The sequence below is a fragment of the Sporothrix brasiliensis genome (assembly GCF_000820605.1).
Source record: "Sporothrix brasiliensis 5110 chromosome Unknown Cont17, whole genome shotgun sequence".
In the NCBI taxonomy this organism is placed as follows: Eukaryota; Fungi; Ascomycota; class Sordariomycetes; order Ophiostomatales; family Ophiostomataceae; genus Sporothrix; species Sporothrix brasiliensis.
Window position 1 is genome coordinate 3,160,535 of NW_024467136.1, and position 27,089 is coordinate 3,187,623.

At 54.5% G+C, this 27,089-nt stretch overlaps 6 protein-coding genes across 6 annotated transcripts; 4 read left to right on the forward strand and 2 right to left on the reverse strand.

Moving 5' to 3' along the window:
- Window positions 1–121: 121 nt before the first annotated feature.
- On the reverse strand, window positions 122–3,411 carry SPBR_02247 (condensin complex subunit 3; the record flags this gene model as incomplete). Its single annotated transcript, XM_040760550.1, has 2 exons — window positions 122–609; window positions 684–3,411. 2 exons carry the CDS (start codon window positions 3,409–3,411, stop codon window positions 122–124), a joined length of 3,216 nt encoding a protein of 1,071 aa, XP_040620929.1.
- A 400-nt stretch (window positions 3,412–3,811) lies between these two features.
- SPBR_02393 (nucleolar protein 4) lies at window positions 3,812–6,244 on the forward strand (the record flags this gene model as incomplete). The annotated part of the gene is made up of 1 exon (XM_040760696.1): window positions 3,812–6,244. The coding sequence occupies one exon, from the start codon at window positions 3,812–3,814 to the stop codon at window positions 6,242–6,244; it is 2,433 nt and encodes an 810-aa protein (XP_040620930.1).
- A 575-nt stretch (window positions 6,245–6,819) lies between these two features.
- Window positions 6,820–9,236, reverse strand: SPBR_02395 (uncharacterized protein; the record flags this gene model as incomplete). The annotated part of the gene is made up of 3 exons (XM_040760698.1): window positions 6,820–6,921; window positions 6,997–8,508; window positions 9,147–9,236. The coding sequence occupies 3 exons, from the start codon at window positions 9,234–9,236 to the stop codon at window positions 6,820–6,822; spliced, it is 1,704 nt and encodes a 567-aa protein (XP_040620931.1).
- Window positions 9,237–10,698: 1,462 nt separating this feature from the next.
- Window positions 10,699–12,863, forward strand: SPBR_02454 (uncharacterized protein; the record flags this gene model as incomplete). Its single annotated transcript, XM_040760757.1, has 3 exons — window positions 10,699–11,201; window positions 11,285–11,792; window positions 11,820–12,863. 3 exons carry the CDS (start codon window positions 10,699–10,701, stop codon window positions 12,861–12,863), a joined length of 2,055 nt encoding a protein of 684 aa, XP_040620932.1.
- Window positions 12,864–21,000: 8,137 nt separating this feature from the next.
- SPBR_02222 (uncharacterized protein) lies at window positions 21,001–24,627 on the forward strand (the record flags this gene model as incomplete). The annotated part of the gene is made up of 2 exons (XM_040760525.1): window positions 21,001–21,061; window positions 21,170–24,627. 2 exons carry the CDS (start codon window positions 21,001–21,003, stop codon window positions 24,625–24,627), a joined length of 3,519 nt encoding a protein of 1,172 aa, XP_040620933.1.
- Window positions 24,628–25,846: 1,219 nt separating this feature from the next.
- Window positions 25,847–26,815, forward strand: SPBR_03068 (uncharacterized protein; the record flags this gene model as incomplete). The annotated part of the gene is made up of 2 exons (XM_040761371.1): window positions 25,847–25,967; window positions 26,046–26,815. The coding sequence occupies 2 exons, from the start codon at window positions 25,847–25,849 to the stop codon at window positions 26,813–26,815; spliced, it is 891 nt and encodes a 296-aa protein (XP_040620934.1).
- Between the last annotated feature and the right edge of the window lie 274 nt (window positions 26,816–27,089).

Here is a 27,089-nt window from a genome sequence, read left to right on the forward strand (position 1 = left end):
CAGGAAAGATAGCATTTGATTATCATAGTCATAGAAACATTAACCAATTTAGACAAGTGGGGGAAACAAAGAGAAAGAGCCTCGCGGATCCAAAACTACATTGGCGTCACCTGACTGCCAATCAATCATCGAGAAGATCATCTGTCAGCGAGTCTTCGTCTGCCTGTACCGTCGTCATTTGTATCGTGGTGCCGTCTCCGATCTCATCTGCATCCACGTCCGTCTCATTCAGGTCTTCTAAGACGCCATCACCCTCGTCTTCGTCCTCTTCCTTGATCTGGCCCACGATTGTCCGGTCCTCGTTGTTGCCCGCCAGAATGGTGCGGTCATCTACTCCCAGCGATGTGGCCCGGCTCATGCTGCGACGGCCCCCCACGACACTGCCGCTGCCGCCAATGTGGGACGCTTGTGCCTGGTCGAGGTTGTTGACAATCTTGCCGAGGCTGACATGGATTTTGTAGAGCGCATTGCGACTGGTCGCATCCGACAGCAGCTGGCTCTCTACTGCTTCCGAGACCTCTTCGTACACCGCCCGAATCTTCTCTTCGGTCGACGTCGGCGACACGTACAGCTTGCCCAGTAGTGGTGCAACTGCCTTCTTCTCCTCCTCTGTGCAGTTGTTAGTAGCGTGTTTATTTTAATGAAAGGAGGCATAGAACAAGGGCGGGTTGGGGTTGTCTTACTGCTAGCGTTGCCGTACAAGCGGTCGAGAATGGCCTTAGCAAAGTCTAAATGCACGTCGGCGTTGACATTCTTCTTCTCGACGTCCGCAGGCATGCCGGGAACGAAGCATTTGCGGGGGTCCGTCCAATCAACCAAGCATGCACCGATCGTTGCCAGGCTGGCCATCTCGGCATCAACGTCCTCATCGTCATCTTCCAGGCCTTCACGCACGTTGAAGAGTGCGTGCAGGGCATCCAGCGACACAGCCTGCATCAGCGCCTGGTTCTCGGCACGAGAGTAGCAGAACACAGGAAGGAAGTAGTTGAGTGCCTGGCGGACACCCTGGTTGGTAGAACTGGAAGGCTCAAAGTAAGCAACGACCAACGTCTTGAGCAACTCAAATGCCACTTCTTGGTCCGTCACCACACGGCCGAGTAGAAGCTTGGAGACGGCCACTGTCGCTGTCGCTTGCACCTCCGGGGCCTTGGCACCTGAGCGGAGGGCCTTGACGTATACGCGGAGCAAGGCCGGGTTGCTGGAGAGCAGCTGCGCGCCGTGAACATTTAGGATGTCGGTCAGAATGTGCAGGGCCGTAATCTGCAGGGAGGTGTGACCCTTGGTGTAGAAGCGCATAAAAACTTCCAGGTTCTCTTCGGCCAGGGACCGATCAAGCAGGGCGCATAGGCCAAGACACACGAGACCACGCTCACGAACGGGCGCCTCGTGGCTGCGTACGGCCGGAACAACCAGGTTGTTGAGCATAGCCACGAGGTGGTCGTTCTTCTGGAGGCTGCCGCTGACGTTGGAGAGCATGCACTGCACAATGTGCAGGCACTTGAGGTTGATGACAATCTCCTTGATAGCCTTGGCCTGGGCCTCCTCTTCTGTCAGCTCGGGCTGCTTGGATGATTGTCTGCTCTTGGTCGGCGTCGTGTCGCTGCTCACTTCCGACCGGGCAGAGTGGAAGCTGTCGTCTTCGGCAGCTTCGTTCGTGTCCACGTCGTCGAGAATCGTGTCGTGCACGTCCGCAACGGCCTCGAGGACGACGCTGCAGAACTCGCGCTCACCAGCGGCGTCAGGTGCACAGATGTCGCGTAGGACGTTGACCGTCAGCTTCGTCACCTCGTCGGGCAGGTCCGAGATGGACAGGCTCTGTCTCAGCAGCGCAAACATCTTACGCCGGCCCACCTCGTCAGAGTAGTCCAGTGTGAGGGCAATGTGAAGCAGCTGCTCGACAATGAACTCCTGCTCTACGGTATCCTCTTCCTCGTCCTCTTCGTCCTCGTCGACCTCCTTCTCCTCGGCTCTCTTGATGGCGTCGACAAGCACCTTAGTGTAGCGCTCCAGGTAGAACGCGAGCTTCGTGACCTCCGGCAGCTTCTCTTCAATCAGATACTCATATTTTCCGCTGTCGTCACTGCGGCAGAAGTCGTTGAAACTCCGCGCCATGAACACGGACTCAGCAGAGAGCGTCTCCCAGAAGGCGTCGTCAAAGTTGACGGCATCGCGGTAGTCGGGACGGCCCTCCCAGAAGCCCTGCATGGCCTCGAGCGCCACGCCCTCATCGACACCCGAGTTGACAACGTCGATACGCTCAAGAAGTTCAAGAAGGCCGTCAAAGCTGGGCGCCGCAGGTTCCGCCGGCTGGCCGTCTTCACCCGCTTCAGGCAGGCCAGCACAGTCCTCAATCCAGCGTTCACGGAAGAGGCGGCCGGCAGCCTTTCTGACGTTCTCGTCTCTGTCACGCAGGCCCCAGCGGAGGAGCTTCTCGCGCATTGACAGCGACAAGTGGCGGAAGTCGCCCAGGGCTGGCAACAGACGAGAGTAAACCGCGCGGCGGGTGGCGGCGTCCGAGTCTCGCGCACGCTCAAGAAGGTATGGCAGTGTGTTGGGCAGAATCGGCAGGTTGACCAGCAGCGACCGACGGACGTCCGCACTAGGGTCGTTTTGGAGGACCTCGAGAAGTTTGTCGAGCAGGCCAATCGCAGCGGCACCGCCCTCGCTATCGTCCGAGTCCTGGGCCTCTTCGACGGAGTTACCGGCAAGACGGCCCAGGCCCAGGACGGCTTGCGCGCGGATCATGGCCTCTTTGTCGCGAATGCGCCGCAGCAGACCAGAGCGCAGCTTCTGGAACAAATCGTCGTCGATAGCGTCGAGTGAGTTGACAATATGCGAGATGAGCTGGGTGGCGCGGTAGCGCACGTACTTGTCCTTGGCGACCAGAAGGAGAAGGACCTTGTCGACCAGGACGCCCGTTAGACGCGTGCCAGGGGTCTCCGGCATGGTGCTAGCATCCTCGTCGACCTCGCCCAGCAGCTCGTTATCCTTCTCGATAGCGTGGCGAAGGAAAAGGCCGACGAAGCGAATGACCTTGTCGCCGACTGGCTCCGACTTCTTGACTGGCATGACGCGGTACACGCAGCGAACAAACTCCTCGTTGAAGTCATCTTCGTGAAAGTCAGCGGACACTGCGGCCGACGCCTTGACGCTCGTCGGTTCGTAACAGCAGGCCTCCTGGATCTTGCGCAGGTTCACTGCGAGCTTGCGGTGCGAGGCCGTGTTTTTCTGCGCCTCGCGAAAGACAGGCGCAATCTTTGCACGCAGAGCATTGTCTTCAGGCTCGGCCGGGATGTCGAGGTTGACAGACGAGGCGCGCGACGCGGCAGAGGGGCGGCCAAGGGTTGTCGAGGACGTTTTGTGCGAAAGGGCACTGGAGACCCGCGAGGTCCTTGATGTGCGGGCAGGCATGTTCTGTCTGTTGGGGGTGTGTGATGCGCGATGCAAAAAGCAGACACCCAGTCACTGTATCCTGGTATCGCGAAAGTGGTTGTTGGATGAAATGCACCGAAGTGCTACTGTCGCGAGACGTGGCACCTATTTGGCGATGGTGGGCCATGACAACAAAGGGTGCCGCCTTGTTTATTTTGGTCCATTTCGGGACTAGTCTGGCTCGAACGTCAACAGTTGTGCACGTGACGGCAAGAAATATCTTATCGCGATAAATATCTCCACTTTAATTTTTCTGATGCATCCACTTTAAAAGTATCACTGAAGAGAAAAAAAAGCTGGGCATTCGAAAAAGAGTTGATAGTGTCTACCAGCAACACTCTTTCGCAGACAGCCGAAAAACGCCAGCACCACCACGACCATGGCCAAGTCTGTGACACAGAAGAGACGGAGAGAGGCAGAGGCCGACCAGGAACGCCGCCATGAGGAATCCAGCGACGCCCAGTCGGCCGCGATAACTGCGCCGCCGAATAAGAAGGCTCGTGTCGAGGAGCGCCGGTCGATTTTTGTCCGCTCGCTGCCGACGACTACCACCAGCGAGAAGCTGACCGAGTTTTTCTCGGAGCACTTCCCCGTCAAGCACGCCACCGTCGTAACGGACCCCAAAACCAAGGAATCTCGGGGCTATGGATTCGTGACCTTCACCGACGCTGAGGACGCTGCCGAAGCCAAGGCCAAGCTGGACAACCAGCTGCTCGAGGGCCGCCGACTGCGACTCGAGATTGCGGAGCCGCGTAGCCGGCCGACTGCGACAAACGGCTCGGCCAAGGCCATTGCAGGCGCCGCGGCGGCTGCCGACAAGAAGAAGAAGCGCGAGGAGGATATGCTTGAGGCACGCAAGGCGCCCAAGCTCATTGTGCGCAACCTACCGTGGAGCGTAAAAACGTCGCAGGACCTGGCGGCGCTCTTCCGTATGTACGGAAAAGTCAAGTTTGCCGATCTGCCAAGCTCCAAGGGAAAACTGTCGGGCTTCGGCTTTGTTACTCTGCGTGGCAAGAAGAACGCGGAAAATGCCATCGTGGGTGTCAACGGCAAGGTCGTGGACGGGCGGACGCTCGCTGTCGATTTTGCTGTCGACAAGCAGAAGTGGGAAGAGCTACAACAGAAGGATAGCGGCGACAACATCGACGACACCGAGGGGACGAAGGATGCCAAGTCGCCCAAGAACAAGAAGTCCAAGGCTGGCAAGGAGGCTTCTGGTCCACCAAAAACCGCCGAGCAGCTGCAGGCAGAGGAGGATGTGCGGAACTTTATGAAAGACAATATGGAGAATCTCGAGGAGGAGGAGGATGACGATGACGACGCAAAGGACGACGACACAACTAGCGACGAGGAGGGCTCCGAAGATGATGAAGAGAAGGACTGGGAGGATGATGACGAGGAGGAGGATGCGGTGGAGGCCCCCAAAAAGGTCCTGACGAATGACAATTCGTCCACGCTTTTCGTTCGCAACCTCCCTTTCACGACTACGGATGCCGAGTTAAAGTCACACTTTTCAAAGTTTGGACCGCTGCGGTACGCTCGCATTGTCATGGACCGGGCTACCGACCGGCCTGCCGGCACAGGCTTCGTTTGCTTTGTGAGCGAAGAGGATGCCAAGGCCTGTGTGCGCACCGCCCCGCGTGCTCAGAAGCCGGCAGTCACCGGCAAGCACTCGGTGCTGCAGGACGAGCGCGTGGACCGTGACGGCCGATATACACTGAACGGTCGTGTGCTGCAGGTGGCACAGGCTGTGTCGAAGGCGGAGGCGACAAGGCTGTTCGAGGAAGGCCCTGCTGCCCAACGGGCCCGGGAGAAGGACAAGCGTCATCTGTTCTTGCTGTCCGAGGGCACGATTGCGGTCGGTTCACCGCTGTACAACCTGCTTCCCGCGCCCGAAATCAAGATGCGCGAGGCCAGTGTCAAGCAGCGCCAGACCATGATCAAGAGCAACCCCAGCTTGTCGTTGAGTCTGACGCGACTTGCTATCCGCAACATCCCGCGTCACATTGATTCCAAGGGCCTCAAGGAGCTGGCGCGCAAGGCTGTTGTGGGCTTCGCGACGGACGTCAAGGAGGGTCGCCGCCAGCCGCTGGCCCGCGACGAGATTGCGCGCGGCGGTCAGCAGGACCGCGAGGCAGAGCAACTGCGGCGCGCCAAGGGCAAGGGCGTGGTGAAGCAGGCCAAGGTTGTGTTTGAGACGGAAAAGGGCACCAAAGTAGACGAGTCGAACGAGGGCGGCAAGAGCCGTGGCTACGGTTTTATTGAGTACTGGTCGCACCGTTGGGCGTTGACGGCGCTGCGCTGGCTCAACGGCCACGCGGTACAAAACGGTAACAAGACGAACCGCTTGATTGTCGAGTTTGCGATTGAGAACGCCAACGTGGTTGCACGTCGCAAGGCCAACGAGGAGCGGTCGCGCAACCCGCGCCCACCGCGTCCAGAGGGTGAGGCGAACGACGAAACCAACGGTTCATCGAACGGCCGACCACGCGGCAATTCCAAGGTTGGCAAGTTTGACAAGCCGAGCAAGTCGCAGAAGCCATCAGAGAAGCCTGGCAAGTTCAGCAGATCGGAGAACTTTAATAAGTCGACAAAGAACAAGAAAGGAGCATCTGAGCAGGGCGGCGAGAAGACCCTTGCGCAAGCATCCAAGGCTGCCAAGGCAGCAGCCAAGACCGGCAAGGGCGACACGGGCACCGATGGTGTGCGGCCGTCCAAGAAGGAGCGGGCCGATGCGAAGCTGGCCGTGCGCCAACAGATTATCCAGCGGAAGCGCATGATGCGCAAGAAGAAGGGCGCCTCTCGGGGCTGATTGCATGGAACGAGGTAGTTTGGGCACGGCGTTTTGTCATTTGTTTACATATTGCATAGATTAGCACAAAGTCACTTTTATACAACCTAAAAGGGATGAACAATTTACTCTAAATAGCATTCACATGGTCTATTTATCCTTCACTCGAGTTTAAGGTGCTAGTCATGATGTTGAAGGGCTATTTGAGACAAGAAGTTATTATATTTGTGCCGAAGGCATGATGAAAGTAAGTAGGGAAAAAGGGCAACGCCAGGCTAAAGCTACTCGATGCTGCAAACGAGAATACAACAGGTAGAAAAGAAAGAGAGGGGGGGAAAGGAAGAGGAAAAAAAGTTGCCAGTTTCCCAGTACGTGTAATGGAGACGAATAAAAGTGATGAGGTCAAAGCGACCACAAAGAGACATGGATATAAACCAATGATAGGCAAGGAGGGAATCAAAACGCAACAGTATCCAACAACAACAAAAAGAAAGGACAGCTAGAAAGAAAACACAAAGGGGTACAAAGGAACACAAGAATTACACCACCCCCTACTGACTGCGAACGCTTTCCTGCGATGAATCCGAAACCGACAACTAGCTAGCTACGGTTGCCTCGAGAGGCAGACCAGACTGGGATATGGCCGGTGTACTTGGCGGCACCGCTGCAATTTCTGGGTCGCCAATCTGGATATCGAGCTGTTGACAGAGACAAACACGTTAGTTTAAAAGTCTTATATCGTCGAGGAAAAAACAAAGGGAGGAAAGACGTACCGTCATGTAGCCAGTCTGCCGTAACGGAATAATCTTGGGAGGAACCGGCGCGCCTTCGTCTGCGGTGCGTGCCATCTCCTTGTTCCACGCCTCGATCCAGCGCTCGAGCCGGGCCAGGCGTGCCTTGGCACCAGTGAAGCCAAAGTCCTCCCACAGCCAGCCCGTCACCAGGCCGAGCACACCATCTACAATGTTTCGTGCGCTCCAGGGCTCAAAGGCAATGGTCAACTCGCGGTTCAGCTTGTCGATGACGCGGCGGAACTCGGGCTCGTTCATGCCGGCCGGGTCGAGGATCTCAGGATAGAGGTTCGAAAAGGTCGGTGCCAGGTCGCCCATGATGAGCCAGTCGCGCCGGATGCGGATGATACGCGTCGTAATGTATTCCGGGTCATCGACGGACACATGCGGGTTGCGGTGAGGGAAACACGGGTGCTGCGGGCCCCATTCTTCGCCAATGTCGGGCTGTGCTTCGGGGTCGCCCATGATGGACGAGTTGGACGAGGAGATGGCCGAACCGATTCCCATGCCATCGGGTAGAGACGCCGTGGAGTCGCGGTTGTTCTGGCTCTCTTCGAGGCCATGATGGTGGCCCAGGACATCCGGTCCGCGCTCGAGGTCCTTCGAAAAGGAACGACCCGCTCCTCCTGGGCGTTCATCGTCGACGGGAGATGCCATGGTGTTGTCTGTCAGTGTGGCTTTGCTCTTCCCCTTGTCTAGCTTTGCCTGTCCGGGGGCGGAATCAAACGTCAATCCAAAAGCTTGTGTTGGCGAGTCAGTTGCTTCTGCTTCGCGGTCGTTTCCTCTTTGCTGTTGCGAGGAAAGGAAAAGCTCGTCGTTCAGGCTGCTGTCTTGCAGTCTCGACGCTGCGAGAATGTCGGGCTCAGCTCCGCTGTTGTCGTCGGCAGCATCTATCGTGAGAGCAGAGAGTCGCTTGCCCTCGTAGGAGTGGCGGACGGATTTCGGCAAGCTCACACGCTTCTCGCTTCCAGCACGTTCAACCTGAAGACTGGCACGGGGTGAAGAGGTGTGTCGGATTTGGCGCTGCTCGGGGAGAGTAAGGAGCGGAAAGTCGGCGGCTCCGGTGCCAACCAGGTCGTCTCTGGCAACGGGCTTATCGCCGTCGAGAACGGGGTGTGAGAGCGGGACAGCAGGCGGCGGCGGAGTGGACGGCGCCCGCCGGCGGGCCGTGGATGTACCTGCGACTCCAGAGTGCAGCCGTTGAGGCTGCAGCTGGGCGTGTTGTTTCTGTGGCCGTAGCTGTTGTTGTCGTGTGGTCGACGACGAGGAAGCGACGCCGCGTGGCGTGGAATTGGTCGGGTTCCAGAGACGAGCAGTCGAGAGGCGTCGAAGCGGCCGTTGCAGGGTATCGGCAGCTCGGTTGCGAAAGGGGGGTTGGGGAAGGCGGAAGGGCGGCTGTGGGTAGTCCAGCGGAGCGGATGGGTGATGCAAAAGCTGCGGCTCTGATGTTTGCGCCGAGAGACGCCGGAGGCTTTGCTGGTGTTGCGCGGTGGTCTGCGGCGGAAAGGCTTGCGCAGAATAGGCGTGTGTCGCGTGGGGAGCCGTGGGAACGAAAGAGAGAGGGCGGCTGCCGAGAAGGCGTCCGCTGCGACACGTGAAAGTAGAGCGGGTGTGTGCTTGGGCGGTAGCGATGAACGACGTCGGACAGCCAGGAGAAACAGGAGCGACAAGAAAAAGAAAATGTTGAGACACAGGTCAACTAATGGTGTGTGCAATCTCCTTTGCCGCTGCGGCCAGGCTAAAAATGCGTGCAGCCGATCACTGTGTGCAGCAGCCAATCGCAGTGGCGGAACAGTGTCGGTGGAATTGGCGAATGGTGCGAGTTTGGAGGCGGTCGACGTGGACAAATGCGTGGGAATTGATAGAAAGGGAAGCCAAAATTGGGGTCGAGATGTAGATTGTGATTGAAATGGAGAGAACTTTTCAAGTCTGTAGTCGAATAACGAAAAGGGGAAAGAGCAGAAAGAGGAACTACGAGGACGCCGAGAGTTAGATTGCAACTGGGGATTAGGCGGGTGCTGGCGACGATCAAGGACTTTCTGGCAGGCGCGACCCAGACAAGCGACCAAGTGGTCGTGAAAGGGGCAGCAGGAAGGGGACGCTGTCCCTGGAGCGGAAGCAACACTGCGCACGGCAATGGCTGTCGCAGCAGAGCCAACGCTACCAGAAAAGTGTGTCCCAGTGCAGTTTAGCGGCGTTGCAGTGGTCCAGCACCGTCCCATCGTTCTGGGAGACGACTGCCAAATTGGGGTTGTCGACTAGAAACCACCCACAAGTTCCGAAAGACAGGCAGGAGCGATTGTGAGCTTGTGTGAGCTAATACAGCACAAAAAGTCAAACATCAAAAGAGGAAAGAGGAGAGAAGAAAGAGGAATCGAAGCAAAGAAGAGAAAAGAGAGGAAGGAGGCAACGACTTTATGCATCCTCTGTATCATATATAAGGCAACTATGCTGGGTATTGCTCCTCACACCCTGGTCCCAGGAAAGCCATGGCAAGGAATTAGGGGGGAGGCAAACATGAATCCTCGTGCGCTCGAGGCGGTGGCCAGTCCAAGCGCGCGACGCCATGGGTCCAATATGACTGGCGACTGGGCGAAATCCGGTGCATTGTCTCGTAGAATTGCACCCAATCCCACGAACGCCGGATGTCGTATCTTACATCACGTGCAAGGGCGCTTCCTCTGTACGTGGCTTCACAATGTTCACTCTCACGATACCTCCCTTCCTGATGGCGACTTGCTATTTCGTTTCGTTATTTTATGACGGTTACTATGATATGCAATCGTCTATCAAGCACACAATATACCTTCCTGTCGAAAGAGGACCCTTCTGTGGGCCGTGCCAAAACACAGTACGTCGTAGCAAAAGGGCAATGAGATTTGTATGTCTCCCCAATACATTAATCAAACATCAAAGTATTGCTCATTCTAACGGCTTTCGTATCTTTTAACTGCTGTGCATCTTACAAGTTAATACTGACAACGATACACAAAAGCATTCAATATTCATATTAGTATTCATATTATCAGTGACAGGTTTCTCGTGCATAATGCGTAGGTAAAATCTAATATCCCATGGCTTATCTCGATAAAATGAACTGCATCCAAACCTTGTCGTATTTGTGAAAAGCACACGGTTCTCGGTACTTACGCGGCGTGTGTTATCACAATCCACGCAACATGGGATGAGCCGAGTAGGGCCATTAACAGAGTTGAGCTAGGTGCTTTCCCCCGCAATACACTCTAATATCGCCGGAAGGCCAGGAACTGCCACTAGTGTCGCCCACTGTGCTAATGAGCCTCGGCCGGAGCATACCCTAAGTTACGTCATACAACGCGGGCTTCACTGTCTTGTATTTCCTCCAACCACAATATCCTATCGACTCCCTTAGGAAGACCCCTTGGATGAGTTGTCTCACCACGCCAGGGCTGGTCGTCTCCCTCGCTAACATAACGAAAGGACATCAATAAAAGGACAAGTTTTACTTCCAATTACATATGCGAACGGTGGCTTCTCATTACCGACCTGCCACCCAATTCCCCCCGAGGCGATGCAAACAGACCTTCGGCAACAACGGTAACACGCATTCGTGTACAGCTCCAGCCGCGACCGCGACCGTGACCACGACCCCGACCGCGCGCACTCGATACAACATCGCGGTTGATTTGGCAGGTCGCACGTCCCATGGCCGTTCGCGAGAGGACGCCGGACAGCCGGCGGATGTCGAGACCCATGGCCGACGCGACGGCAGAGACGACGTCTGCCACAGCAGGCAGCAGTGGTAATGGACTCCGAAAGCGACGCGGCTCGACGTCGTTTGACGAGCATCGGAACAGCTTCTCGAGCATTACGTCGCTCAATGCCGCGAACAACATATACGACCGTGTGAATGCAGGTGGCGCAGCCTCGACAGGTAGCCCGGCAGCCGCATTCCGACGCCGCAGCTCCAACTTTTCTGACTACAGCCAGGATGCACGCGATCTTCTGAATCCCCGTCCGCTCGCTGGATCTGCCGAGTTGTCGCAACATCAGGAGCCAACAAGCAGTTGGGACTCCCTGCCCTTGGCATTCGCGCTGCTGCCGGCCTTGGGCGGCCTGTTTGTCAAGGGAGGCGATTCCTTTGTGTCCGACTTGATGCTGCTCGCCATCGGCGGCATCTTCCTCCATTGGAGCGTTACGCAGCCTTGGTACGTCGTTCAGAAGGCTTTTGATAAACAGCCTTATTTATCTTCAACCCGCGCATAGCCGTTTCTTGTGCTGACAGGAGCAGGTCCTGGTATCATGATTCTCAACAAATTCGCGAAGAACACGAAGCGAACGCAGATTTTGCGGTCGAGATCGACTCTGATATCGAAGATTGCGACGCCGAAGAGGACCTACCACCTCCTGTCCCCCTGGGCGATTTGCAAGAAGAGCAGGAGGAGGGCGCAGAGAACGCAAAAAAAGACGCCAAGACGGAAGACGGCAACTCCACATCGCCGGCAAAGGCTGACAAGACGGAGAACAATCGGCCAAAGCCGCCTACGCCGGACGAGCGGGTTGCTGCATTCAACAAAAAGCAGCGCGAGAAGCGCCTGGAGGACCGCAAGGCGTTTCAAAAGCGACAAGAAACAGCACTAAAAGAGCTGTACCGCCATGAAACTTTGGCTCTGCTGTCATGCTTTGCGGCTCCCATTGCCGGAGCGTACCTTTTGCATGCATTGCGCAGCCAGCTGACCCGTCCTTCAGAGGGTCTTGTGTCCAACTTCAATCTGGCCGTGTTCATCTTGGCGGCCGAAGTACGGCCACTCCGTCACTTTTTGCAGCTTGTGAAATCCCGGACCCTGCACTTGCAGCGCATCGTGCACGTCAACCCCTACCGTGAAGAGGAAGAGCGGTACCGCGAGCGGCGCGCGCTGGAGGAGCAGGAGCAAAACGAGCGGTTGGCCGATCTGCTGCACCGCTTCGAGAGCCTTGAACAGCAAACCAAAGCCGCAGTCTCCGAGGCCGCGTCCGCGTCCGCGTCCGCGGCAGCATCAACCTCCACCTCAAAGCCCACATCCACACACCACACGTCATCCACGCCCATTTCCTACTTCCCTTTGCCAACGTCGCCTCCGTCACCGCCCTCACCCATCAACAATGGCTCTGCAAGCTCGCCAGACGACATTGGCCGGGCCAGTGCAAAAGTCATGCATCGCAGCCCGTCCGACACGAAGCGCGAGCGTGATCAACTAATGCGTGAAGTTCGCGCCCAGTTGCAGCCCGAGCTCGATACGCTTGCCCGGGCGCTGCGGCGTACACATAAGCAGCAGACACTGCTCGAGAGTCAGGTCGTGGCCAAATTTCGCGCAACGGACCAGAGGCTGGCCGATGCCATGGCGCTGGCTTCGGCAGCAGCGGGGAGCACGCGCACTCCGTTTCGCAGCCGCCGCCTGTCCGCTACGTCCACATCGATCACTCTGTCCCCGGGTAGTCTTGCAGAAGCCATGTGGACGAGTATCCTCTGGGCCTCCGAGGCCATTCTAGAGCTGCTGCTCTTCATCCCACGCCGTGTCATGATAGCCACTGCAGCAGTGATGACGTTTCCCATCTGGGTGCTGCAGAGCATGCTCGGTGCACTAGGTCTTGGTGGCACCAGCAACAGTGACAATAAAAAAACGAGTGGTGCAAGAGAGACTCGTTCTCAGGACAGCAAAAACGACCGATCGCTGGCCTCGTCATCCGGAGCGTCGACTAGTTTTGGCGACAGCTCTCTTCGTTTCGGCAAGAATGCCGGGGCAGACACTAAAATCGTTCGCGATCTCGACTATGAATACACTGCAATGTCGACTCCCAAGGTTCGGCAGAACCGGTTTGGATTGGCATGATGTGCGGTTTTGGCCACCTTGGTCTCCATTTCCTTTGTTGTATGGTTTTGGCGGCGTGGTATTGGTAACGACTATGGGATGGATTCTACGGATACACTTTGTTTTGACGTTTCTTGGTGCTGTCTTGGTTCTGAACTTTGTTACTTTCTTTCTCCCTTGGTCAGTACTCCTTTGACACTTTAAATTTGGATTTACCTTGTATGTCTTGTTGGCGTGCGTCCCCTTACCTCATGATTGCTTTTAGCTACGACTACCCATCAGACAGTTTCCATGAGCCACGTTTCTTCTCATCTACATTTCGATTGACGAGTTTTCCGGACTCCGGGCAGTTCACTCAAACTTCCGTTTCTCTGATAATTCTCGCGGGCTGGATATTTTCCGGAGACCTTGTGTTTTTGCCAGGCCTGAAGAGTTGTATTTGTCCCGTCGTTCCTCGGATCCTTCCATTCCTCCCTCTCACAGCTTCTGCCGTCCATATCATGTAAGAAATTGTCCTGCTTGTCCCGTCCTGTGGACTCGAGAGTCGAACTCGCCGAGCATTCCGCATGTTGACATCGAGGTGGCTTGCTGCGTCTCGGTACCTGTTGTTGTGCTCTCGCGTATCTCGCAGGCGCAACCCAAAAGAGGGTGTGAACGAAGTAAGATAGATTGCACACGGGATTTGATTAAGGGGAAGAGGAACAAGATATATACGTCGTATTGACTGGTTTGTTTTTCTCTCCCGGTCGCACCGCTTCAAATATAAAACGAGGCTCCCGCTCTTCGCCAATTTTGAGCCGAATCCAAACAATATAAAAGTGTGATGTTGTAATACGCAAATATTGATACACTACATCACCAACACTGCAGGGCCCAGGGAAACGGGGTAAACGTTGAAACAAACACAAGGAAACGTGAGTCTGGGGCTTGACACAAAACATTACGTGGTATTCAGAAGAATCAGACGTGCGTTGTATCGACAAGACGGCTTAATTTATCCTTTCTATTTTGTTTCCCCTGAAATACAGAAATATAAATTCATAAAATGTTGTTTATATCATGAGATAAAATAAGAAGTCCTGAACGCGGGTTTCGCATGTAAACTCGGGTTTTTTATAAAACAAATCGTAAAAGAAGGGTGGAAAGACAGTCAAGTAATGGCTAGTTAACATGACAACTGTCTACGGCTTCAACACTATGACTGCATCCCGGGAAGTGCATGCACGGAGAAGCCATGGCTAGAGAAGCAACTTCTATGTTTGATAGAGATGAATGCAGGCTAAATTGAATGACTTGAGTAATATGGGCTCCAGCGATGCGCAAGACAACGAAAAAGAAAAGAAAGGTGAAACAGGACTCAGAGAATATTTCCAGCAGGCAGCGGCTTGGATTCGCCCGCACTCCGTAATACTCCGTACATGCATGTAAGGGCTCAAACAATCTGCTTTCGGTTACTTGACTGTTTGTTCTGGACCACGCTGACCCATCGGCGATGATGCCACGATGCAAGCTATTTTGTGGAGATCCTTTGTTGACATTGGGAGAGGCAAAGGACACATGACATTCCCAATCCCATGTCATCATTGCAAATTTCACATGATTTCCATTCCGGACCTGTCAATTCTCGCGCATAGTTTAGACGTGCACAAACAAAGGATAGGATATCTCGTGGACGACGATTAGAAGAAAAAACACGTCACTGGATCTCACGGCGCAACGGCTTGTAAACAGAGCATGATATGAAATTGCCTTGAATCTTTACACAGGATTGGCGAGTTCGTGATATACCTTTTTAAGCTGAAGACTACAGCAATTTTGAAAAGGGGAACTTGACCCGTTTCAAGGGAACATCTCTTGGCTATATCGTACAGGTGGTTTTTCCTCATTTGCCTATTACCGGGTCCCTTGTTATTGTGTAGTATACGGCGTACGACAAAAACAAAACGCCACTGCCGTCCCGTGCGTCAGACACCGAGGTGTATGTGCCATACCTTACCTCTCAAGAGTGCTACAGCAGAGGGGCAAATGGACGACAAAGGAAGCAACAGTGCTGCGAGACAGCATGTGGGGGCTGTACTCAAAAAATGGTTGGAATGTTGGCGATGCATGTCTTACACAACGTGTAGGTTGGAAATGGCGATTTACACTGTAAATATGGGGTACCGCATGCAGTTACGAGGTTTGTATGTGAGTTTATGTGGAAAAAGAAGGAACGGTGAGACACTCGGAGGAACACATACAAAAGAACAAAGAGAAAAAGAAAAAGAAAAGAAACCAATAACGAGTGTCAGCAAACAGCAGGACAGATAAAAGAAAGTACGAGGTGCAACAGTCCATTAAACTGAATCCTCCCTTGGCTCTGTGTCTTATTTGATTCTTTTTTTATGTAGTACAGTTGTTTTGAAAGGCGAGACAAGCCTTTACAAGTAACTGGCGACGTCACGGCATAAAAATCGTAGCCTCGCTACCTGAATTTCAGCCGCATCCTAATTGAGCTACCAAATTCATGCATTGAAGGGGGTGGCTTGGAAGACCTTGTCGTGGTGTGCTTTGCACGCTGCGCAGCCCCCATACAAGTCAAACCATTCCACGTCCATGAGCAAAAATTGGACCCATCGCAGGGTTGGAAGCGTTATGCGTAAGCTGTGATACGAGGTCTGCGATTTCCTGCCGAGGAAAAATGAGCGGAAACAATGCGAGAAGAAGACAAAAGGGGGTTTTCGGATGCTGTCACGATACGAATCGATGTGACAGGCTCTTCTGAGAGGACCGCCGGAAAAGCCACCACGCATGTCGTGTCGTAGAGGCCCCTGTCTTTGCCAATACCAGCGCACGCTGCCCAATGCCAATCTCCACGAACAAGTGACGAAAAGCTCGGGACACCAATCAAGCTGGCAACGGTTTTGCCACACCACACAGTTGCATTGTCTTCTCCTTTTCTTTCATCCGGCCTGTCCACCTGTCCTCCTTTTCTTTTCTTTCAGCCTGTCCACTTGTCCAGCTTTCTCTTGTGTCTAACTTGCCCATGTTAAAACCAACCCCTAGTCGCCTGTAAGCTATCCCATTCAAGAGGCGGAGCAGGTTTTATGGAAGACAAGGCCCCAGTCGCGGCGCCGGACATAAAGCCCCAAATCCTAGCACTGCCCCTACCTTCCGTGTTCCCGGCTGACGATCGGAGCGCCAATAGGGGAAGAGATCAGACAAAACTGCGTGTGATCGAGAGAAGAAAAAAAAAAAAAAAAAAAAAAAAAAAAAAAAAAAAAAGAACCGACAGGGGTCTGGTTCGGGCTGCATGGCCAGCCCGTTCAGCCCTAAGTCAGGGGATGAGAGAACGGACCAGGAGACTTGGTCTGCTGAAATGGCTGGCCAGGTCACTTGATACGACGCTACGTTCCGACGAGGTGAATTGTCGTGATGGGGGAAATGCAACCACTTTGCTCTTTTTGTCTCGACGGCCGCATACTGAGCCGTGCGAGATATGGGACGAAAGGAGCCTGCAGCCACCCCGCCAAACGAACTCGTTCAATTTTCTCAACCAATCTTAAGATAAGTAAAGGAGGAAAGAACGACGTGTCAATCTGCCGACGCCCCGGTGATGCATCTTGTTCCTGTGCCCCGTTTGCTTTCTTTTCTTTTCGTCTTTTTTTTCTCCATCGGAGTGTTCTCGAACCAGCCATGGTGTCGTTGTTGCAGAGATCCGTAGCCTCCCGATCGGTTCTTTCGGCATGGGCGAGTTTCATGCGGGTGACTGTTGGCCATAGCTGCGCGGGCGTGGTCTAAAGAGTCTTGGGCTGGTGCGTCGCGTCAACTATATAGAACACCTTAGCTTCCTGTAATATTGAGCAAAAGGAAGCGGCCGAGTGGAAGGTGCCGTTTTTTTTTTACGTAGAGGGAAACCTGTATCTACGCCGCGTGTGGACTCGCACATTACGATGCGTTGGCGATGCCTTGTGGGGGCTCGGCTGCATGTTGTCATTCGCGATGCGTCGACCGTGTTTGCCTGATTTTCGCGATGTTGCTCGTAGTTTGCGCCTTCCCCGTCGCGTTTCTTCGTCTGATGTCTGGCCCAGGTGCGGGACAGCGTCTGCGCTTGTTGCCCTTGCGGCCCACTATGACTGTTACTAGCACTAGCGCCATCATATCTGAAATGACATCTGCAGCTGGCGTCGTTGGCGTTGGGACCGGCTGGCCTTGCTGCTGTACTACTGCACGATGTTATTGCTTTTCGGGAAGTGGGTGGCGGACATTTCAAGAAAGAAACTAAATGGAAGATCAGCAAGAATACAGCGTAGGCTTCAAACCGAGACTGCTGCGTATCGTTGACCTGGGCAAACTATCGGCTGACCTGATTGATAAACTTCTTTATGAAGAACTGTAATCATGACGAAGAAAAGAGCTGTTGCGGCTCGAGATACTTTATCTCACTGTCAATGTCACATCGCTGCAACGTAATGCACGGAGTGCTCCGTGCCCTCAAACCATCCCACCCCAAAAACCAAGATCACTTTTCCACGAGACACGGGTACGTACCTGCGTTAAAAGCGGGTCTACCCAGGTCTCGTCCAGGAACGCGCGAGCGCCTTTCCCAGGTGCGCGCGCATTTAGCAGCCGAATGGGGGTCATTTGGGAAAACAGAGAAAGATTTGAACATCAGAATCGTGGTGCGAATGTTTCCTGCTCGTATTGCACGAGTGCACGGCTCGGTTTTGCTTCTAGGTACGAAATGCGTCCCCGTACAATATATTGCGAGTGGCCGTCGCTTCGTTATCGAAAGTCGAGAAAAAGGAGCGCGGTAATACTTCTGTAGTGCGTTCATTCCACGAACGCATGCCCCACAGTGTACCGGTTCTGTCCTCATCGAAGGCATGCGATCCCGAGTCCCATTGTTCCCCTCCACCAGTTCTGTTGCACAAATATGCTTTGTACGGAATACGACATATGCTGATCTGTGCTTTTATTTCCCCCGTATGGGCGCGTGCTCCTCATGGGCCTTGCAGACGTGGCTACGTGTGGTTACATAACGGTACAAGCAGGAAACATTTCGTATGTTGAATCGAGTCCACCGTCGGGAAATATGTGTGGAGTCTTACACGCCGTTCCACAGCGCCATACTCAGATACGGGCGAGAAGGCAAAAGACACCGATGAAACTAAATTGACGATCAATTTGACGAAGTCACATGAAGGAAACGACTGACTAACCGACGTGGAAGACAACCCAAATTAAAGAGGAAGGTGCCAACAGCGCGAATGACGAAAAATGCCAGCACGGGAAGGTGCAGAGTAATGTTTTTTTTGTCATGTTTAGGACGCTGCGACTGCCTCAATTACGTTGCCGACGTTGCTTCGTTGCTTCCCACTCTTGACATCGTCTAAACTACCGCCATGCATGCTTGCCTTGTATTGCGCGAGGGAAGAGCGAGAGACCTGCGCCTGCAGTTTAGGGAATAGCACGTCGCCGCACTGCTTTTGCCTCAGCAACGTAGCTCCTCCTCTATTCGCAAAACTGGACACCCTACACGCACTTTCCGTGGCCTTGCTCTTGCTCTGTACGCATCTGCACATTGCATTTGTCTCTCAGCATCTCCAGTGTCTCTCCCTCCCTTTGTTTCTCGCTCACCTGTCTCTGCCTCGCCCACACGTCCACAAGTCCACGCAACACACTTTGTGTCCGACGCTCCACTCCACCCCGCCGTGCCTTTTAGCCGCTTCTTTTCTTTTGCTCCTGTCGTCGACGTCTTTGCTTCCTTGGCCGTCTGCTCCGCGGCGCGCCACCCCTTGCTTTTGTCTTTGACACATCTGCACTTCTTTCGTCTATTCTGATCGTGCATGTTCCACCGTCCCGCATCACGTCAATTAGATGCAGGGCGCTCCCAATACCACTGACAACAGCTGTTCGGCGGTGTGTTCTCCGAGCAACATAGAAAAAACAGCATTATGGCGTACAGAGGAGCGTCGCTCTTTACCTATCTCGCTCGATTCCAAGCAAGGTTGCTTCTCCGACTGCCGTCAGCTTCGACGAACCCACAATGCAGTGCGCATCGTCCCCGAGCCGCAAACAGCACCTGAAGTGGCCCGGCCCCTGCTGTAAACACACCCCCTTACCATTAACCATACACCTCAGATCGGGGCCTTGCAAGCCAACGTCGAACCCTTGTCGTCGAACCCCTGTCGATTTTATCCTTGCTCATCTCCCGGCCTGCAAGTTTGTGTCCTGGTTTCTTTCTTTTCACTTTTAGTCCAAAGTGGTTCACTGCCAGCTTCAAAGTTTTTTCTGCTGAGTTCTCAGTAATCAATGCGTCTTCCAAACAAATGGACCGCTCTCGTCCCTCGACTTCTTCATGCTCTTTTTGTCCGTCATCTTTCTCACCCATGGACCTGGTGTGGCCTGTTGGACGCCCGGACTGGGCATTTTGAATGACTTTTCCTCTTTTTTGTGTGGTCTTGTCACAGACAATAAACCAAAACAAGGGCGGGCTCAAACCGCGTATCAGCTTTCAAGCACTACGGCACACGCCCACATGATGATGCCAATCTTCCCTCTCACAGCAACGGCCGCACTCCATTTACACGCCCCCTCGAGCCCCTCTTCTTTTCACGCGTGGTGGCCCTGTTTCTCACCTGAAGGATTGCCATATTTCTTGACCATAGATCCCGATCCCTGTGGAACGAGGAGTGGCTCGAATTGTCCAAACCGCCTTGGTTTGCTTGTTTTCTCTGCCACATGCACATTAATGTCGGTTGCCGTCCGAAATACCACACCCTCCACGTTCGTTATGGCACGGGATTTTTACGTCCATTGTCAACAGGCCCTCAGGCCTTACTCATACCTTCCCTTGACTTTCAGTATTAGTAACATTAGGATTCTCGTCGTTTTCTCTGCCTGCTGGTTCCTACACATTGATATCCCGCCGCTTGCCAGAACACTATCTTTGTGTTGGGAATGGTGTTCTCGTGTAGTTTGATCTGCACATCTCGCGTTGAGCCTGCCGCTCCTTTTTTTCTCCTATTCAGGTTTATGCTATTCGTGAATCTGTCGTATTCTTGTTTCTTTTTCGTTTTCTTGCTATTATCTCCTCTCCAACACCCCCGGTTACCCACCCAGCCTTCTTGCAACTCGCACATCTAATTCCACCATGGCCCTTGCGGTGGCAACCCCCCCTCCCCTCCCCGGTCTTCACATTTGGTTTATTACAATCTCGTTGCCATTTTTACTTGCTCTTTATATATGTACATAGGTCGTGTTGGCGGCGCTCCTCCACTCACTCTAGCCGTTCCCCTGTCCCTACGACTACTCGATCCAGCCCCGTGGGAAGGCCTTGCTAGCACAGGAAGAGAGTTGGGTCCAGTTCTTTACCGCCTAGTCTTTTGTACAGTCTTGGATTTCCCTCTTGTTAATTTATTTATTATGTTATTTTCTTTTTCTTGTAGTGCCAGTTATTACCCATACACCCCCCCGCCCGTCATCCTTTCTAAATGTTGCTTAATAGCCGTTTCTTTTTCCTTTTTTTTTTCTCTCTCCTTTGAATTTTTTGATTTTGATTTCTCCTCCTTATCCGGACAAACTTCAACTTCGGTTCTGAGAACCAAACTCAGATACCTACGACCGCGACGACATTTCGCCGGCATCTCTCGTACTCGCTTTGGCTGACGTCTTCACTGACTTGATTTCGGCTGACTTCATCGAGGGATTGCTACTCTCACCACCTCCTAGCATCTCGCGAGAAACCAACGATAGATCTAGGTAGCATTCTCAACCACAGTTCGCAGCGGCAGCTGCTTCATCTTTGTCTGCCGAACCGACCGCATTCTTCTTAATCCTCGCCTGCCACACAACCCTCTCAACCATGCGGCTCAGTAGTCCCCACCTAAAGGCTGTTGCCTTCTTTCTTCTCTACTCAAATGTGGCTTCCGCTGGCTTGATCGATCCTCTCTTACATCCACGAGCGGATGCGGCAACGACAACAGACAAACCTGCGATAACAACGTCACAACCCGCGGCAGAGACCACGACAAGCCCGGTCGAGACCACGGCAACAAAAAGCGGCAATGATGGCACAGCTTCCGACACAACGACAAAGGCGGCGGTTACAACAACCGGGAGTGATGCAAAGGAGACCGCAAAATCAACCACCGAGTCTACACCAACAACCTCCAGCATGCTGCCCACGACAACACTCACAAATTCGACGTCGTCGCTCAACACGACCCTTTTCAACAGTGAGTTATAGCTCTTGACTGGGCTTTGATTTTATTTTCATTTTATATGGCCCCTTCCAATTTTACGTACTTTTCTCGAAACATTTGCTAATGCCACTTTTTTTATAGCTACCATCCCGGATGGCCAGCTTCCCCTGCAGCCTGTTGTGACACCGGCCTGGGGTGTGGGCGGTGTCCTCATGCTTTTGACTGGTGTTGTTTACGCTCTGGTTGGCATTCGCAACAAGATGCTACACACGTTCTTTTCCACTGCCTACTTGGCCAGCCTCGGCACCACGGTCCTGGTCATCTACGTCATGTCGCCGCCCATCAGCAACGCCATTCAGGGGGCCTACCTGGTTGCCGCTGTATGCACGGGTCTCATTCTCGGCGGTATCGCGATCGTGTTTAAGGAAATCACCGAAGGTTTCGGCTGTCTACTCGGAGGTTTCTGCTTTAGTATGTGGCTTCTGTGCGTGCGCCAGGGAGGTCTCCTCCAGAGCTTGAGTGGCATCATCATTTTCATTGTCGCCTTCACCATCGGTGCATATGCATTTTACTTTAGCCACTGGACTCGTCAGTATGCGCTCATGGCTTGTATCGCATTCGGCGGTGCCACAGTCACGGTCATGGGCATCGACACCTTCAGCCGTGCTGGACTCAAGGAGTTCTGGGCCTATATCTGGCGCCTTAATGACAATCTCTTCCCACTCGGTGCCGACACGTACCCCATCACCAAGGGTATACGTGTGGAGCTTGCGGCGATCATTTTGCTATTCTTGGCGGGTGTTGTCTCGCAGCTGAAATTGTGGCGCCTGGTCCAGGAACGGCGGGCCAAGCGGGACGCCGAGCGTCTTGAGGACGAGCAAAAGCTGGCAAAGGAAGAGGAGATCGTCGGCCGCCAGGTCGAGGCGGCCAACGCGCGCGACCGCGAGGCGTGGGAAGCGTCCTATGGCGACGGCACGTACGTTCCTCCGCCGCCGGCCACTGCAGACGACCAGCATGGTTCGGGTGACTCGGGCGTTGGCAGCATGGACAGCGAGAAGCAAACGGCCCGCAGCCAAACGACGTCGATCTATCGGCAGTCGCGGCAGCCCTACAGCGAGGGCGAGGGCGAGCCCCAAGAGGAAGCCGGTTCGATCGAGATGGCCGACATGCAGCCCTCGCCGCAGGTCTCGCAGCAGCCCAAGGCCGCCGCCGAAGTCGTCATGGAGCAGGATGCGCAGGACGGTGGGGTTATGGTCCGCGTTGCGCAGGACGAGTACCCTGGTGGCCTTCCTCCTCAGGAGCCGGAATCTCGCGGCTCTTCGCGCCGGATGTCTGCTCAAAATGCCGGCGCTGCGGTTGTGTCCAGCTCCCCCGGCATTGTACCCCTTCCTTTCAAAGTCCCTGAGGGTGGTGCCGAGGACGAAAGTGACGAGATCAACGAGAAGACGCGTGACGACCGGTCATCTGTGGCCACTTTTGCCGACGAAGACGAAAAGACGGCGGCCGCAGCCGTGTCGAGAAGAACCTCTCGGACCCCCACAACTCTTGCCAAGCGTTTCTCACAAAATTCCGCCGGCTTGCTGCGTAGCATCTCGCAACGATCCAAGCGTAATAGCGTCGTTCTCGACAAGAACAGCCCAGAGCTTGGCGGCCAGAGCCAGGAAGAGCTCGTGTCGCCGCGGTCCAGTCGGATGGCCTTCCGTGAGGACGATGACAATAGCTCCCTTGCCGTGACGATGGATGGTATGAGTTCCGACGAGGGCGACGATGACCGGAGCACGATCCGAGACGGCGAAAGGAACGAAAAGTCCAAGGATATCGAGGTGAAGCCAGAGCTGTCCGACGGTTTTGCCAACAACGATGACGATGCAGCTAGCCTGAAGCCTCCGCGAAAAGTGATCGCCGACAGCAAGCACATTTCGGCTGTAACCGTGTCCACAGAAATCCTGGAAGTGACGTCCTCCACTTCGGCAGGCGAGGCGAAGACGACGGAGGCGACAGAAACGCACGACATAACTGACCTTCCGCCCAAGTCGCCAACCGTCCCTGCGGCGAAGTCAACGGTCTCGGTTGACTCGGTGCCTGCCATGCTCACCAAGGACCGCCTTCCGCGGTCGCTGTCGCGCGTCGCCATGTCATACCGCACAAATGAGTGGGCCAAGCACCTCAGCAATGCGGAGACGCCCGAATTCGAGACACTACAGCTCGGTGAACCTCAACTGCCGCCGACCTCGCCTACAACTTCTACTCATACTAACACCAAGCGCGCTTCCGGGACAGGTGAGACGCCGGTGGCCTCGCCTGTTGTTGACGACGGAGAGGCTCCTGCTCCTCTCAACGTGGTCCACCTGCAACAGACGGCCGAAACAGGAGCTCCCGCACCACTTGCACCACGGTCAGCGTCGGCCATGTCGTCTTACGGAATGTTGTCGCAGTCCAAGTCTTACCAGTCCCTCGGCGGCCAGGATTCGGCGGCGCTTGACGGTGCCGGTGCACGAGGCAGCCACATGTCGACGGCCAGCACTGCCGCAGCTGGAGTTAACAGTCTTGGCAATGGATACCGCAGCATATCGGCCAGCCAGCTCACCAACCGAGTTTCGGGCCTTCAAAATGAGCCGATTGCGGAAGAAAATGACGCGGCCACCAAAGCCGACGGCGCTGGTGAGGGATCGGAAGAGGCGATGCCGAAGACGGTTTCCTCGCCATTTCCCAGTCGTGGCAGTATGCAAGCCGTTCCTGGTGTTGTCTCGTTTAACGCACCTCAGACGTTAATCGGCCAGCGCGATATGCTACTTCGGAGCAAGTCACAACAAGGGATGTACATCGGCGGCTCGATTGTCAACTCGGCTAGCATGGCAAGCCTTACAACAGCCGGCAACACAGGCAGCATGACCATGCTTCCCGGTGCCGGCGTGGTGCCGTCATCGGGTGCCAGCGATGGTGGCAGCGGTTCCATATACAACTTTTACCCGGGATCCGGGGCTGTGGGACCTGCGTCGAATGTGGACCTCGATGACCTTCCGATGAACCAGCGTCGCGAGCTAATGCGCAACAGCAGCCTAATGAGCCTCTCGCGACCCGACAGCATCAATGCTGGATACTTTGGCCACTACAATGGCGGCCTGCCGGTTTCCATGTCAACGCCCGCTATTGTCAACAACGGCGTGTCAACCCCGACGGCTGGCAGCGTACCATTCGACAGCCATCAGCCCAAGCGCGACCAGGCACACCTCCCGACGGCGGCGGCACGCCAAGCTCAGCTCGCTACGTTTCGCAGCTCGGTTGCGGCCGACCTGCGCTCGGGCGCAGCAGTTACAAAGAGCAACCGCGAGTCCCTGACGTCACCGTACCTCAACAGCAACAACGGCTTCGCGTCGCCGCCGACGGGATATGGCCGTGAACAAGAGGTGCAGCAGAACATCAACTTGCAGCGCAACTTCCTCATGGGCCAGAAAGAGGCCGAGGCGCAGCGTCGAGAGCTTGAGCGCGCCGAGAAGGAGCGCAACGAGCGTGCCTTTGAGGAGCGCATGCGGCGGGGTGACCTGCTCGAGGCTCACCGCGATGCGATGCGGCGCATGCAAGCGTCGGCCGGAAAATAAACTCCCCTAATTTCAGATGACATCTCATCCCGACTTTCATTGACATATTTTCCTATTTTCTTTTTATTTTCCTGCCTCCATTGTTTCATTCCCACGTTCATTTCCATTTTCATTTCCATCTTCCTTTTTTTTAAAATAATTTTTTTTTCTTTGTCAAATTTCTTTTCTTATTCGATACCAAGGAACACGGAATTTTAGAAACCACATTTTAAAGGGGCCCATATCCGGAATGGCATAGCAAGGTGGAAAAAATCATCTTTGGAGGTTTGGCCAGATGGGCCAAACCGATTTTATTTTCGACTTCATTCTTTTCAATATCAATTTTAAAGGGTATATCTTCTATCTTTTATCTTGTCTATTTATATTCATAATTTTTTTTGGCTTGTAACAACACCATATCTATGTTGAACTTAAAGACCTTAACGTCGAGACCTGTTGAATATAAAACGCCCGGTCCAGGGACAGACACCTCGCCGTGAGAAGCCTAGTGCTGCCTGTTGAGAGCGAGCTCGTGTGGAGCGTAGCATGAATAATGGGCCAGAAAGTGGGTCACCAGTGACGTACCTGAATCGTGAACAACGAGAGACGCAGCGCAGTTTTGCGCTAAGAAGAGCCCGCTGAAAGACCGCCCGCACTCCTACAGTTCCGGTTCTCGCTGTGCCAAAACACCACCTGCTGAGAAGGGCGCAGGCACCGAAGCGCCAAAAGATGCAAAGCCCGGAATACAAAGAAAGTCTCTACGGAAAGCAGCCAACTACCGCCACTCCTTCGTGCCTAGAAGGCAGAACTTGCCTAGAAGGCAAGCAACTAGCGAAACGCCCGTGGCTGCTGCTTACTCGTTTCCAACGCGGAATAAAAGAGAAAAGAGCTCCCGAAAGCCCCTCATCTTTTTCCTCATCCAGCAATCTACAACAATACTGAGCCTTCCGTTTCGTTTTCAACGATTGAGCATCATAGACAGTCTTTTCGCCTTAACCGGTGTATTTTTCTCTGAGAATTGCCTTCTTGTCTTCACCATTTCAACCTGTTCCTCCACCTGGGTGTCAATTTCTGCAATACAATTCGACTGCAGGTGGACCTTTTCCTCTTGCGATCCATGCAACACGCCACATCTAGCTGCATCCATACGCTGACGACGTCGTTCACGCCAATTGACCTCTTTCGCTTCGGCCAACATCTTTAATTCAGAACGGCAACCGTTGCCTTACGCTCCGCAGCAATGTCGACGAATCGCGTGCTTCGTGGCGGCTGCCAATGCGGCCGCAACATGTACGTTGTCCAGCCGCCGTCCGACGCGGCCGAAGTCGCGCAGGTGCTCTTCGACCCGGCGCCACTGCACCGTAGGTTTACGTCTGTCGCCATTGTTTCTGCATGCACCTGTCGTTCGTTTGATATCTAATTGCTTCTTCGCGCCTCAGGCTTGTCACTTGCTTCGCCCCTGCCAACGTACCTCCGTGTGCCGCTCGCATGGTACCACAGCACGGTGCTCCCCTTCTTCCCCGACGAGACCCACTCCATGATCCATCGCTCGTACGAGCACCCAGGCCAGACCAGCAGCGGCACCCGGCGGCATTTCTGTGGATTCTGCGGCACGCCGCTGTCGTTTTGGTCGGAGACGCCGGCATCCGAAGCCAACTACATTCGACTGGCGCTGGGCAGCTTGAGCACGGAAGACCTGGACGAGCTCGACGAGTGGGCGCGGGCGGGCGACACAAGTGATAACGACGATGACGACGATGACGACGGGGAGGAGAAGGAGGATGAGGAGGATGAGGAGGAGGAAAAGGACGACGACAACGAAGCAATGCAAGAAGAGGTTCCGCGGGAATCGCTGAAGCGCAGCAAGCCCGAAGATACGGCGCTGGATCGCATCCCGTCATTGACTGGCCTTCCCTGGTTCGACAGTTTTGTTGAGGGTAGCCGTCTGGGCCGCCACCTCTTGCGGCAGCAGAAGCAGCAGCAGCAGCAGCTCCAACGACAGTCGCAGAGCACGGGCAGAGCACACGTTCGGCGGCACGACGCCGGGTCGGCTCAGAGCGCTGACGGCGCCGTGCAGGTCGAGTGGGAAGTGCTGGAGTGGACCGAGGGTGATGATGACGACGGCGATGGCGGCAAGGGCAAATCGGCACCGCGCTCATCCAAGGCAAGCCCTGCAAAACGAGCCAGGTTCGGTGAAGGCGATGATTAATCTCGGGCGTGGACGAACGATTGAGGGCGAGGTCGAATCCATTTTTTGCATCGTACATTGGCTGTCATTCTGGGCGCACGTTGGTGAGGCGTCGGTTATCTGAAGGTGATTTTGGGTACGTCTCCGAGAGACGCATTATTGTTATTGTTATGGTTCTGATTCTGGTTCTGGTTCTGGTTTTGGTTCTGGATCTGGTTCCGGCAATGCTTTGCAGTTGTTTTCGATCTCAGTTACACGGGCAACACACGTTGGCAGCCCTATTTTCTGGCGTCTG